The sequence below is a fragment of the Elephantulus edwardii genome, unplaced genomic scaffold (assembly GCF_000299155.1).
Source record: "Elephantulus edwardii isolate Elephantulus edwardi_28Jun2011 unplaced genomic scaffold, EleEdw1.0 scaffold00268, whole genome shotgun sequence".
NCBI classification, from domain to species: Eukaryota; Metazoa; Chordata; class Mammalia; order Macroscelidea; family Macroscelididae; genus Elephantulus; species Elephantulus edwardii.
The window spans coordinates 95,223-109,334 of record NW_006400018.1 but is presented as its reverse complement, the minus strand read 5'-3'; the positions used below and the strand labels follow the sequence as shown (position 1 = coordinate 109,334).

Below are 14,112 nucleotides of genomic sequence, written 5' to 3'. Positions count from 1 at the left end.
GGTCCCCTCCACCATGCAGCCCTCGCTCTAGTCTCCTGTGATGACAGAAATACCCAGTTACATCTCTCTTTTAGACGGTTCTCTCCCTCCTCTGTTTCAGTGCAGTATACATTATTGAACCCATCTTACTCATTCTCTCCCCAACCCCAAGGACAGTCCCATTCTACAACAGTGGCATCATGTAATATTAATAACAAGTTTCTTGACACTAGGGAAAGCTAAGACATGTAGAGAACCTCAAGGAATATTGTACATTTATATGCTGAAGAAGCAGGGACTTTCCTTGAGAAATTATGAGAAAGCCGAACTTCCCTTGTGCTGGATCCCTGAGTTCGGACTTCTAGCCTCCTTAACTGCAAGGGAAAAAATTTCTGTTAAGGCCACTCACTTGTGGTATCTCTTTCATACCTGAGATAGAGAACAATGACAGCTGTTAGCCCATTGATTATAACCAGGGTGCATACAATGAAAAGGTGCAATGGGCATGCTTCGGGAGAGTTCCCAGATTGTCTTAAGGGCCTCACTGCACCCTCTCTCCAGCATGGATGCTCTTAATAATCCAGAGGTCTAAACAAAGAAGAATTCCACAATCCAGGGCTCTCTAGTTTCTGGGACCTCCCTGATGCATGATGGGGCTTTAGTGCATAGTTTTGAGCAATCCCCACCATGCATCAGGGAGGTCTCAGAAACTAGAGAGTGGCCTTAACAGAAATTTATTGGTTGTTTCAAGTATGAGTCGAAAGAAATTAATAATCTGTACACAATTCTTTTTTTACACAATTCTTAATATAAGTATGTTTTTGTTGTTATGCGACATCGAGTCATTTGCGACTCACAGCAACCCTTATGAACAAGAGCTCTAAACACTGTTCTGTGCTAACCTAGCCATCTCAAATGCACTTATTCCCACCGCTCTAGTCACAGAATCGATCCATCTCATCAAGGGCCTTTCTCTCCTTCGCCACCCCTCCACTCTGCCACACATGATGTCCCTCTCCAAGGACCAGTCCCTGCTTGCAACATGCCCAAAGTATGTCAGACGAAGCATCAGAATTCTTGACTCCAAGGAGCATTCCAGTTTCACCCTCTCCAGGTCAAACTTGTTTGTTCTCCTAGCAGTCTGTGGTATATTCAACACTTGTCTCCAGCACCACAGCTCAAAGGCATCAATTCTCTTTCTATCAACCCTATTCACTTTCCAGCTCTCTGATGCATAGCACGTAATTGCGAAGACTATAGCCCGGATCAGGTGCACCTTAGTCTCCAGCCTGACATCGTTGCTCTTCAGTACTCTTGAGAGGTTCCTTCACAGCCGACTTTCCTAATGCAATTCGTCTCCTGATTTTCTGGGTGCTGTTACCAAGAGTGTTGATTGTGGAGCCAAGCAAACTAAAACTGTTAAGTATCTCAGTCTCTTCACCATCCATACTAATGCTGCCAATTGGCCCAGTGGTAAGAATCTTTGTCTTCTTGATGTTGAGCTTCAATCCATATTGAAGACTACAGTCCTTGACCTTCTGTAGCAAGCGCGTCAGGTCCTCCTCAGTTTCAGCAAGCAGGGTTGTGTCATCTGCATAACGCAGGTTGTTAATGACTCTTCCACCAATCCTGATGCCACATTCCTCTTCATACAGCCCATTGTCTCGGATGATCTGTTCTGCATACAGATTGGAAAGGTATGGAGACAGAATACATCCCTGATGGACCGACCCCGTTCTTGATTTTGAACCATGTAGTGTCTCCTTGCTCTGTTCTGATGACTGCCTCTTGGTCCAAGTATAGGTTTTGCATTGGCACAATCAAATGTTTGGGAATTTCCATTCTTCTCAGAGTCACCCACAGCTTGTCGTGATCCACACAGTCAAAAGCCTTTGCATAGTCAATGAAGCACAGATAGACATTCTTCTGGTATTTGCTTTCTTCCAAGATCCATCTAACATTAGCTATAATACCCCTGGTACCATGACCTCTTCTAAACTCAACATCTGGCAGTTCTTTGTTGACATATTGTTCCAAACATTTTAAAATAATTTTCAGCAGAATCTTGTTTGCATATTAATGATATTGTTTGATAATTTCTGCACTCTGTTGGGTCACCTTTCTTTGGAATGGGAACAAATATTGATCTTTTTCAGTCAGTGGGCCAGCTGGCTGTCCTCCAGATTTCTTGGCACAACTTAGTGAGCATATCCAGGGTAGTGTCTGTCTGTTGAAATATGTCGATTGGTATGTTGTCAACTCCTGGAGCCTTTTTTTTTGCCAATTCCTTCAGAGCAATTTGAACTTCTTTCTTCATCACCATAGGTTCTTGCTCATATGTCATTTCATGAAATTCCTCTGTGTCAGCCAATTCCTTCTGATACAGTGACTCTGTGTATTCTTTCCATCTTCTCTTGATACTTCCTGGATCATTTAACATTCTACCCAAAGTATCCGTAAGTATTGCCACCCTGGCTTGAATTTGTTTTTCAGCTCCTTCAGCTTAAGAAATGCTGAGCGAGTTCGGCCCTTTTGAATTTTCTGACTCCAGCTCTCTGCACATTTCATTATAATATCTTGCTTTGTCGTCCCCAGCTGCCTTTTGAAATTTTCTGTTTAGCCCTTTGATTTCTTGGTGTCTTCCTTTAGCTTTGGCTTCTCGGCTCGACATCCATCTTGGTCTTTTCTTCTTTTTCAGCCTTTGTAATGATCTTTTGCATTCTTCATGGACGATTTTCTTGATATTCTCCCAGAGCTCATTTTGCCTACGCTCATTGGTGCTCAAGGCCTCAAACCTGTTTCTGGTTTTGAAATTCGACTGGGATAGACTTAAGATCAAATTTTGGTTCCCGTGGACTTGATTTAATTTTCCTCAACTTCAGCTTGAACTTGCGTATGAGTAGTTGGTGGTCTGTCCTATAATCAGGAGTTAAGGGGTGGTCCAGAGAGGGGCATGTGAAAGGCAGGAAGTCCTCCCTTGGCCCTGACCTGGGACATAGGACAAAGGATGGAAAGAACTCAAGAGAAGTTTCATTTAAAAATGGTGGAGCTGATGAGGCTGGGTAGGAAAGTCTGGTAATTTAAGTTACTCTTCACCCTTGCATCTTGGTCTCCCACAATATCAGGTAACCTCAGGCCGCAATAGCCAGCGCACGCACCCCGAAGCATTGCCGGAAAAAGAGGTTTTTTTGGAATCGGGAAGGAGAGAGAGGCGGAGCTTTTCAGATCTGCAAATTCTAACCCAGAAAATATAAGTACCAAAAATTCTAAAATGTCATGAAGTCATAATTCTTTCCTAAATTTCACTGATTTTCCATCTTTAAATTTAGAGATAAATTGTTATTAAAAAGGATACCAAGTACCAATATTTTCAGGGAGCTCTTGTGGCCTAGTTTCAAGAAATTGAGCTGCAATTTTGAAGACATACAGTTAATCTATCAGCTGCTCTGCAGGGGAAGGAGGGATAATCTCCTCCCAGGGCTGAAAAGCCATCGGAGGGTCAGCTATGGATCAGTTCCAACTTGATGGTACACAACAACCACCAATATTTTCCAATGTTATAAACTGTTACTTTGTTAACACAAACAGGTTCACAATTTATTATTACAAACATTAGCTACACATTTAAATTTTGAACTTTTCACAGCACACAACAAAATTGTTAGGAAAATTAAATGACCACAACCAGAACATACATAGTTCTGACACTGAGAGACACGATAAAGCAGTGGTTAATGACAGAATCTTACTAAAAGCAGCATGTAAATAGACTTAATTTAAATGTTAAAGTCATAAATACATGACTATAAATCCAATTGTCATTAAGTATGCTTTGTGTTTTTCAACAGCCTCGTGCATGTGAAAGCTTGACAGTGGCTAAGGAAGATGCAAGAAAATCGATGTATTTAAATGATACAGTGTTGGTTAACAATACTGAATATACCACAAATTATCTGAACAGCAAATATGGCTTGGAAGAAGTATATGCTCCTTATAATTCAGGATAATGAGATTACATATTTTGAGTAAATTATTAAAAGGGACTAGATCCTGGAGGAGGACATTGTGGCTGATGCAGAGTCTCACACCTCCCACTGGGTGAACTGACAAGGGCTATAGCAGTGGACTCCTAACTTAATGAGTGTGAGCTAACAACAATATTTAATAAGGGCTGCGTTTGCTGTATGGGTTACATAAGAACAATTACCACACTATGTTAAGGCCATCTTGAAATACTTGTTGAATGAATGCACTCTATTGAAGTTCTTTACTTGAGTTTTACTTTCATTGCCTTTGAATCAGGACCAGCTCATAGCTCTTCAGTGAGTTGTTGGGTTGTTTTTCTTTTTTCTTTTTTTTACATTATTTTTGTGTGAGTGTACCATCAAATCAGATCTGACTGGTACAGCAGGAGATTGTCCCTCCTTCCCCGGCAGAGCGTCTGGTGGATTTGAACCGTTCGCCTCTGGGATTGTAGTTGCAGCTCCTTGCCACGAGGCCACCAGAGCTCCCCTGGCTTGTTTTTCTTATTGCATACTGTCAAGTTGGATCTGACTGGCACAGCAGGAGATTGTTCCTCCTTCTTCAGTAGAGCATCCGGTGGATTCGAACCATATTTGCAGTGCAGCTTCTTGACACTATGCCATTAGAGTGACCTTCCAGTAGGTTTTTGAAGGATGTAAATGAAGGAGGAAATATTCCTTTTCTCTGTTCAGATAACAACTTCTGGGTCTAGGTTTTTCAAGAGCACAATGAAGTGTTCTAAGATTCCCATTCTTCTGAATGTTAGGCATAATGTGTTATGATCCATACAGTCAATGCCTTTGCATAGTTAATAAAACATAGACATCTTTCTAGTAATCCCTGCTCTTAGCCAAGACCCATCTGACATCAATAGTGATATTCTTGGTGCTGCCCCGCTTCTTCTAACTTGACCTTCTCGAGGTTCTCTGTTGATGTACTGTTCTAGTTATTTTTTTCTAATCTTCAACAAGATTTTACTTGCATGCGATATTAATGATATTACTTGGTAATTCCCACATTCTGTTGGGTCGTTTTCCTCAAGAATGGTGTGTGTCAGGGCTGTATACTTTCTTCACACCTTCCCCTCTGCCTAAACTAACATTATTTTATTTTATTATTTTTTTGTGTGTGAACCATCAAATCAATTTTGACTGGTACAAGAGGAGATTACCTCTCCTTCTCCAGCAAAGCATCTGGTGGATTTGAACTATGTACCTCTGGGATTGCAGTGCAGCTTCTTGCCACTAGGCCGTCAGGCTCCCCTCTCCATACCTTTTTAACCTGTATGCTGAGCAAACCATTTGAGAAGCTGGACTTTAGGAAGAAGAATGTGGCATCAGAATCAGGAAAACTCATTAACAACCTGCAGGTGACATAATCCTGATTGCTGAAAGCTATAGCTTTCAATATGGATCAAGAAAACAAAAATCCTCTTAATTGGGTCACTAGACAACATCACAATAAATGGAGAAAAGATTGAGGTAGTCAACGGTTTCATCTTCCTTGGATCCACAATCAACACTTTTGATACCAGCAGTCAAGAAATCAAAAGACATGTTGTATTGGGAAACTCTGCTTTTGAGGACCTTTCTAGCTAAAGAGCAACGATATCAGTTTAAAGGCTTTTAGTATTTTACACTTTAGTACACCTGATTCAAGGCATTTTTAAAAACTTTATTATTTTGTGTGCATGTACCGTCAAATTGGATCTGACTGGTATAGGAGGAGATTGTCCCTCCTTTTCCAGCAGAGCATCTGGTGGATTTGAACTGTGTGCCTCTGGGATTGCAGTGCAGCTTCTTGCCACTAGGCCACCAGAGCTTCCTGGCTTCCCCCCCCCCCCCCATCACTTGCTGGGCGTCTGAAAAGGGCAAATGAGTAGAGAAGAAGAATTGAAGTCTTTGTGTTTTGGCGTTAGAAAAATGAATACCTTACGGACCGTCAAATACATCTTGGAGAAAGTGTAACTAGGATGCTTTTTAGAGGCAAAGGTAACAGAACTTCGTCTTACATACTTTGGACATGTTGTTAAGACAGTACATTTCTTGGGGGAAACATCGTGCTTAGAATGGGGGGGGGTCAGCGAAAGAGAGGAAGCCCCTCAACGAGATGGACGGACTGTAGCAATGGGCTCAAGAGTGTCAGGTATGATGAGACAACGTAGAATAGGTCCAAGTTCAGATCCATTGCTCTAAGGTCACTATGAGTCATATCTGACACGAGGGCATCCAACAACAACAAATCGCTGGGAACCACAGATGGATTCGAACCGCTTTGGGGCTAGCAGTGCAACTCTCTACCGACCACACCACTGCGTTCCTGTAACTATGGCTGCGTCATTCATTATCGAATGGCGTTTAAGAGGATTTCTTGATCATCCGATACCTCCCAGGACCTTGTCGACATCGTTGGAGCGATTCGTCACGGAAGCACGGGAGGGGCGGGGCTTCACAGACGGAGGGATCCAATAGGAACAGCGGAGGGCGCGGAGTCCCGCCCCCTGCGCCTTTAGGTCGGAAGCCCGAGCTGCGCGTGCGTTAGTGTTTCCGGGAATCGGCAGCGGGGGCCGTGGACTCGGGGTTCCTCGCCGAGATGTTTTACCACGTGAGCAGCGCGCGGTGATGGCGTAGTGGTCCGGGGAGGTGGTCAGGACCTGGCTTGATCACCTTTCCATTTCCCCACAGATCTCCCTGGAGCATGAGATCTTGCTGCACCCGCGCTACTTCGGCCCCAACTTGCTCAACACCGTAAAGCAGAAGCTCTTCACCGAGGTGGAGGGGACCTGCACGGGGAAGTAAGTGTCCCTCGCTCCGCGCAGCCTGCTCCTGGACAGCTGTGTCCTGTCTGCATCCCGCACCTTTGCCCTCCACGCTGTGAGGTCCGGTCCTCTCGCCCCCTCTGCCACGCTGCCTCCTGGTTTGCCGTGGGTTCCCTCGTTGGGCCCCGCTGCAAAGATGAATAGTAGGATTTCCTGCCTTTAGCGGAGGCAGTCGTTGATGTACCGGTGTATTCAGGCCCTCAGGATGCTGGATCCTGTGCTGGGTTCCTCTGTGCACGGCTTCGCTGAGATCGAAGCCAGCTCTCATCCACTGTCACTCTTGTATCTGTTCTCTGTGATTCTGCAGGTTTTCCCACTCCCTTGTCCCAGGCCGCGGTAGATGTTTGCTGAATGAATGAATGACCACGGAAAAACAGACTTAAAGTTTGGGCGAGGAACTTGCCCATTTTTTGCAGAGAACCTGCTGCTTTTATTTTTTTAAATTACGAATTTTGTTTTATGCCAGTATTTCAGTATTTTAATTTATGTAATTATTTCTTTTAATAATTAACCGCCAAACCAGGCAGGAAACAGCTTTTTGAAGAAAAAAAAATTAACCACACTCTTCCCACTTCCTCCCTGAGTCTTTTTTTTGTTTCAATTGATTTTTTTTTAATTATTATTTTGTGTGCGTGTACCGTCAAATCAGATCTGACTGGTACAGGAGGAAATTGTCCCTCCTTCTCCGGCAGAGCATCTGGTGGATTCGAATCGTGTACCTCTGGGATTGCAGTGCAGCTTCTTGCCACTAGGCCACCAGAGCTCCCCTTCAATTGATATTTTAATGAAAGTTTATAGAGAACTTGGATTTCCCTTAATTCATTTTTGCATTTTTCTCCCAACCCCCCCCCCCAGTTCACTTTTCTCTTTGAAAAAATTATTTCATTGTTGCATAATCCCCCCCACTTCCTATGTAGCTCCAATTCTGGACCGTTGTCATGCAAATAATACCTAATCACATATTCCTTTTTTACCCCTCTTATCTGTTTAAATGCAGTATACATTATTTATCCCCCCTTTTCTTAGTTTTCCCCAACCCTCATGTCAGTCCTGTTTTATAACAGTGGCAGTATGTAGTATTTGTGCTTTTGTGATTGAGATATTTCACTCAGCATAATGGCCTCCAAGGTCACCCATTTTGTATACTATTTCATGAATTCCTTGTTTTTCAGTGCTGCGTAGTATTCCATTGTTGGAATATACCAAAGCTTCTCTATCCATTCATTTGTTGATGGGCGCTTGGGTTGTTTCCATCTCTTTGCTATTGTAAACAACGCAGCAATAAATATGAGTGTGCATACAACTACTTGGGTGGCGGTTATGGTTTCTTTAAGGTATATTCGCAGTAGTGGAATTGCTGGGTCAAATGATATTTCTTTTTGCAACTTTTTGAGAAGGTGCCTTACTGCCTTCCACAATGGTAGCACCATTTTACACTCCCACCAACAGTGAATAAGGGTTCCAGATTCTTTTACAAACTTGCCAGCATTTGTTGTTTGCTACTCTGTTGAATTTTGCTATTCTTACTGGGGTGAGATGATATCTCATAATTGTTTTGTTCCCTGTGATTGTTTCCATTAATTCTATCCTCTCTATTCTTTTAATTCTATCCTTCTATTCTTCCTGCCTTTTATCCCTGGGCAGATGTTGCCCCTTTGATCTTGTGTGGTTGGTTGTTCTAAGTAGCTCGTACCTTCTGAATGTTATTTGTGTGTGTGTGTGTGCGCACGCGTACCATCAAATCGGATCTGACTGGTACAGGAGGAGATTGCCTCTCCTTCCCCGGCAGAGCATCTGGTGGATTCGAACTGTGCACCTCTGGGATTGTAGTTGCAGCTTCTTGCCACTAGGCCACCAGAGCTCCCCTCCTTCTGAATGTTATTGTTCACCTTATGTTATTATGTGTCATCTAGTCGACTATAACTGATAGCAACCCTGTGAGCCACGGCTCTGACCTTTGCCCTATCCTGAGCCATCCTCACCTTCTTTGACACCCCTGACCTCATTGCCACTGTCACTGTGTCAATCCATCCATCTTGGGTCTTCCTGTCCTGTGCTGGTCCTCTGCCATTCCAAGCATGATGTCTCGTTCCAAGAACTGGTCCCTCTTGGCAACATACCCCAAGTATATGAGACAGTTTCAGAATCTTTGCATCCAAAGAGAAACTTGGTTTTATGCACCCTCTCCAGGACAGATCTGTTTTCTTGGCAGTCCATGGTATATGTCCAGTACCCTTCTCCAGCATCACAACTCAAAGGCATCAATTCTTCTCTCATCCTTAGTCACTGTCTAGCTCTCAGATGCATGGGAAGCAATTGAGAAAACTGGCCTGGATCAGATCCACGTTAGTCTCTAGACTAACATCATTGTTCTTTATTACTCTGGAGAGGTCTTTGACAGCAGAGTATCCAAGTACAACTCACTTTTTGATTTCCTGACTACTAGTGCCAAAGGGGTTGAGCAAGATGTAATTTTTAACAGTCTCAATCCTTTCTCCATCTACATTGATACTACCAATAGGCCTGGTGGTGAGGATCTTTGGTTTCTTTCTTTCTTTCTCTTTTTTTTTTTAGGATCTTTGATTTTTTTAACGTTTAACTTCAGTCTATATCGAAGGCTGAAGTTCCTGACCTTCTGCACCAAAAGCTTCAAGTCCTCAGCAAGGTTGTGTCATCTGCATAGTGCATATGTTTTAAGTGAATCTTTCTCCAATTCTAAAGTCACATTCTTCTTCACAAAGTCCAGCCTCCTGGATGATCTATTCAGCATATAGATTGAAAAGATACGGAAAAAGGATACATCCCTGACATACTCCTTTCTTGACTTTGGACCATGCAGTGTTCCCTCGCTCTCTGTTTAGACAACAGCTTGGTCTCGGTGTATGTTTCACATGAGCACAATCAGGTATTCTGACCTTCCCATTTTTCTCAGCGTTTGCCACAATTTGTTGTGAGCAACACAGTCAAATGCTTTTACATGGTCGATAAAATACAAATAGACATCCTTTAGCACTCTCCGCTTTCAGCCAAGATCCATCTGACATGGACAATGGTGTCCCTAGTGCCACAGCCTTTCCTAAACCCAGCTTGTATTTCTGGCAGTTCTCTGCCAATGTACTGTTCTAGTCGTTTTTGGATAATCTTCCGCAAGATTTTGCTGGTATTTTTGGATTATTCACCTTATGTTGTTGTTGTTGTTGTTAGGTACCGTCGAGTCTTAGACGACTCGTAGTGACCCTATGAATGGAAGACCTGAGCACTGTTCATAGAGTTTCCGGAGACAAGCCATTTCTGAAGTGGAAGTCCATTAAACACTGTCCACCATGGGTAACCATTACCGCATTGGGCACATCAGTGTCACAGTCACAAGTTTTGTATTGTTCACCTTATAGGCCAGTTTATTGTTTGAATGCAAGTTGAGCCACTGGAGTGAGTTGTTCCAGAGGGGGAGTAAGGACTGCAGTCTCTGGAGTCTCACCAGTTTCTGTCTGACCAGTAGGCGTGGCTGATTGTGTGTTTTTTCATTTTCTTCAGCCCGCTCTGTCTGCAGGGGTAGCTGAGCGTCTTCTGGTTCTGGTCTCAGGTCGTGAAGGTTGAAGTTCACATGATCCAGAGCCCTTTGGACTCACTGCTTCTATGTATCTTTGCTTTTCTTCCCTTTTTTTTTTCTGTACGGGGACAGGGCTGGGGAGGACGGATCCCAGAACCAGGGAGTACTTGGGCCTCCATCATGAGAATAGCCTAGGATACTTCTTGAACATGCACATTCCTGGGCCTCATCTTGGCCCTGCAGAGTCCTAACAGCCTGTGGGTAGGCCTGAGAATTTGAATACATTCCTCATGGTGATTCTGAGGCATCTCAGAAGATTGAGGTTAGAAGTTATGGAATGGAGTATTCTAGAATAGTTATCTGGGAACCTGAGCGATGCTGTCCTCTCTTCTCTCCTGACTAGTCATCTTTCTGGGGCCCAGGGTGCCCCACTATCCCTCAGGATCAGTGGTTGTTTACAGATGGAACAGAAGGACTGTTCCACACACAACCTTTCTTATCCTCTTCCCAGGTACGGCTTTGTCATTGCTGTCACCACCATCGACAACATCGGTGCGGGTGTGATCCAGCCAGGCCGAGGCTTTGTCCTGTATCCAGTGAAATACAAGGCCATTGTGTTCCGGCCCTTTAAAGGGGAGGTCGTAGATGCCATTGTCACGCAAGTCAATAAGGTGAGAGCGGTGTACACTGGGGAGGCAGCGACTTGGTCTATCAGAAGATGTCGGTCCTGACCACACTTAATAACTTTGTGTCTCTGGTTGAGTCATTTTATAGCCTTCGATTCCATTTGCTCATTGTGAAATGAAATGCTAATTTGTGATCTTGCCCGTCTCCCTGAGTACACGTGAGCCAACACCATCATAGCTGCTTAGAGTTGTTATCCTGGGGAGATAAATGCAAGGCCTTGTCACAAAGGGATGCTTTAATCCCTTCTCATGCACCCTTTTTTAAAAAAAATAAAAATTATTTTATGTGTGTACTATCAAATCAGATCTGACTGGTACAGGAGATTATCCATCGTTCTCCAGCAGAGCATCTGGTGGATTCAAACTGTGTACCTCTGGGATTGCAGGGCAGCTTTTTGCCATTGGGCCACAAGAGCTCCCTATGCTCCCTTTTTTAAGACACTAAGTCTTAGGGAAGCTGCACGTTCTGATCTAATTCACATTGCCAGCTAGTGGTGGTTGTTGTTATGTGCCATCGAGTCGTTTGCGACTCATAGCAACCCTATGCACAACAGCCCTAAACCCTGCTCTGTCCTGTGCCAATTGCACTGCCTCTGACACACCCATCCTGATTACCCCAGTCCTGAATCAGTCCACCTCATAGAGGGTCTTCCCCTCCTGCGCTGTCCCTCCACCCTCCCAAGCATGATGTCCCTCTCCAAGGACCTGTCCATCCTTGCAGCATGCCCAAAGTATGTCAGACGAAGCCCCAGAATCCTTGCCTCCAAGGAGCAGCCTGGTTTAACCCTCTCCAGGATAAATCTGTTTGTTTTCTTGGCAGTCCATGGTACATTCAACACTCTTCTGCAGCACCACAGCTCAAAGGTATCAGTTCTCCTTCTGTCCTCCCTAGTCATTGTCCAACTCTCTGATGCATAACAAGTGATTGCAAAGACCATGGCCTGTATCAGATGCACCTTAGTCTCCAGAGAGACACTGTTGCTCTTGAGTACTTTAGAGAGGTCATTAACAGCAGACTTTCCCATCGCAATACGTTTTTTGATTTCCTGGCTGCTGGTGCCAAGAGTGTTGACCGTGGAGCCGAGCAAACTGAAGCTGTGAACAATCTCAATCTCTTTGCCATCCATCCTGATGTTACCAGTTGGTCCAGTGGTGAGAATCTTTGTCTTCTTGACATTGAGCCTTAGTCCATACTGAAGGCTGTAGTCCTTGACCCTCTGCAGCAAGTGCATGAGGTCCTCCTTGGTTTCAGCAGGCAGGGTTGTGTCATCTGCATAACGCAGATTTTTAATAGTGGTAGTGTGTTACTCAAATCAGGGCTTCAGGCTGGTTGAGAACAGTTCTGTAATTGGTGTCCTAAACAAAGGCCTTGCCTGCGTTCGTTGCATAGTAACCAAATCTGTCACCTGTGGGATTTGGATCTGAGTAGAAAACAAAGGACTGTGTCTGCACAAAGGTGCCAGTTCACAGTGCTCTGCTTTGAATATGCAGAGTCCTGCCAATAATCCAGCCCCCGATGTCAGCCCCTGACACTGTCAGGAGATGGCACTGGGGCAGGGCTTTTGAAGAGCAGCGTCATTGGCACCACTCGACAGAGGCACACATTGAGAGCAGCCACCGGAGCCATCCTCCCTCTCTCAGAATACCACGGGCAGCTGATGGGGTTGCCGCGCGTCCTACGCATGGCCCTTGTTTAGGGACAACGGCAATTACAGAGCTACCTGTGCCAGTTAGAAACCCTGGTTCAAATCCATAACTGACACATCCCAGGCCTAAGCTCTTTATTCAGAACCAAAACCCACTGCCACTGAATTGGAACCTACTCTTAGCTGACCCTCCAGCTCATTTTCCAGGTGCTATAAATCACACAAGAAGATATTACCTACTTTTTTTTTATTTTATTTTATTCTTTTTGTGTGCGTGTACCGTCAAATCAGATCTGACTGGTACAGGAGGAGATTGTCCCTCCTTACCCGGCAGAGCATCTCGTGGATTCGAACCGTTCACCTCTGGGATTGTAGTTGCAGCTCCTTGCCACTAGGCCACCAGAGCTCCCCTGATATTACCTACTTTTGTCCTTTGAAGCTGCTGTTGGATTTGAACCTCCAGAGAGTCGCCACCTTTGGAATGGCAGCATAACTAACTCCTACCAACGAGGCCACCAAGGAGCTCTAACCTCTTTATTACTATGCTCAATTTATTATAAAGTCAAAGTTTAAAAAAAGTAGGGAGGCAATCCCAGAGGTGTGCAGTTCGAATCCACCAGATGCTCTGCTGGAGAAGGAGGGACAATCTCCTCCTGTACCAGTCAGATCCGATTTGACGGTACACACATAAAAAATAATTTTAAAAAAAGTAGGGAAAGAGGAAAATAACAACAAATACTGCAGTTTAGAATGGTTTAAAACCATGAAGACTGTTAATAAAAATCAAGTAAAGACGGGAAGCTTTCGAGTCTTTGGAGGGCTAGCTAGGAATCAGCGCCACACATTTCCCTTCTAGGTTGGCCTCTTCACGGAAATCGGTCCCATGTCCTGCTTCATCTCTCGACATGTAAGCCTGGGTGCTCGGGCTGGGGTGGCGCTGGGGTGGGAGGTGTTACAGAGGATAGATGCCCCTTCCAGACCATTGACTGCAACTGTTTAAACTGCTAACAAAATAAAATAAAATAAACTGCTGACCTCACCTCCCTCTCCTTTCAGTCCATCCCATCAGAGATGGAGTTTGATCCCAACTCCAACCCTCCCTGTTACAAGACAGTGGATGAGGTAAGTCGTAGAAAGAGGGCAGGGAGACAAAACTAGAGTCCGAGCTACTTTTTTTTAAAATAAATTATAATTTGAGTAAAATTTATAAACCTACTGGTTTTCCATTCAATCACTCATATACATTTTATTTAATAGCATTAATTACAAAACCCGCCGTATAATTGCACTTTGCCCATTTCTTCTCTGTGATTCTTTTTCCATCCATCCAGCTAACTCCTTTCTGCTTTAGTCTTAGGCCAATGCTACTTTTTAAAATTTTTTTAGACTTTTTTTTTTACTATTTTTAAA

The 14,112-nt window shown here is 44.0% G+C and overlaps 1 protein-coding gene across 1 annotated transcript in view; it reads left to right on the top strand.

Annotated features, from left to right (window-relative positions):
- The first annotated feature begins 6,594 nt into the window (after positions 1–6,594).
- The window catches only part of POLR2G (polymerase (RNA) II (DNA directed) polypeptide G), a 9,324-nt gene continuing 1,806 nt past the window's right edge, over positions 6,595–14,112 (top strand). Inside the window, exons 1-5 of the mRNA XM_006899814.1 lie at positions 6,595–6,606; positions 6,687–6,796; positions 10,882–11,041; positions 13,559–13,609; positions 13,759–13,824. Coding sequence (XP_006899876.1) covers positions 6,595–6,606; positions 6,687–6,796; positions 10,882–11,041; positions 13,559–13,609; positions 13,759–13,824 — 399 coding nt within the window. The remainder of the gene's footprint in view (positions 6,607–6,686; positions 6,797–10,881; positions 11,042–13,558; positions 13,610–13,758; positions 13,825–14,112) is intronic.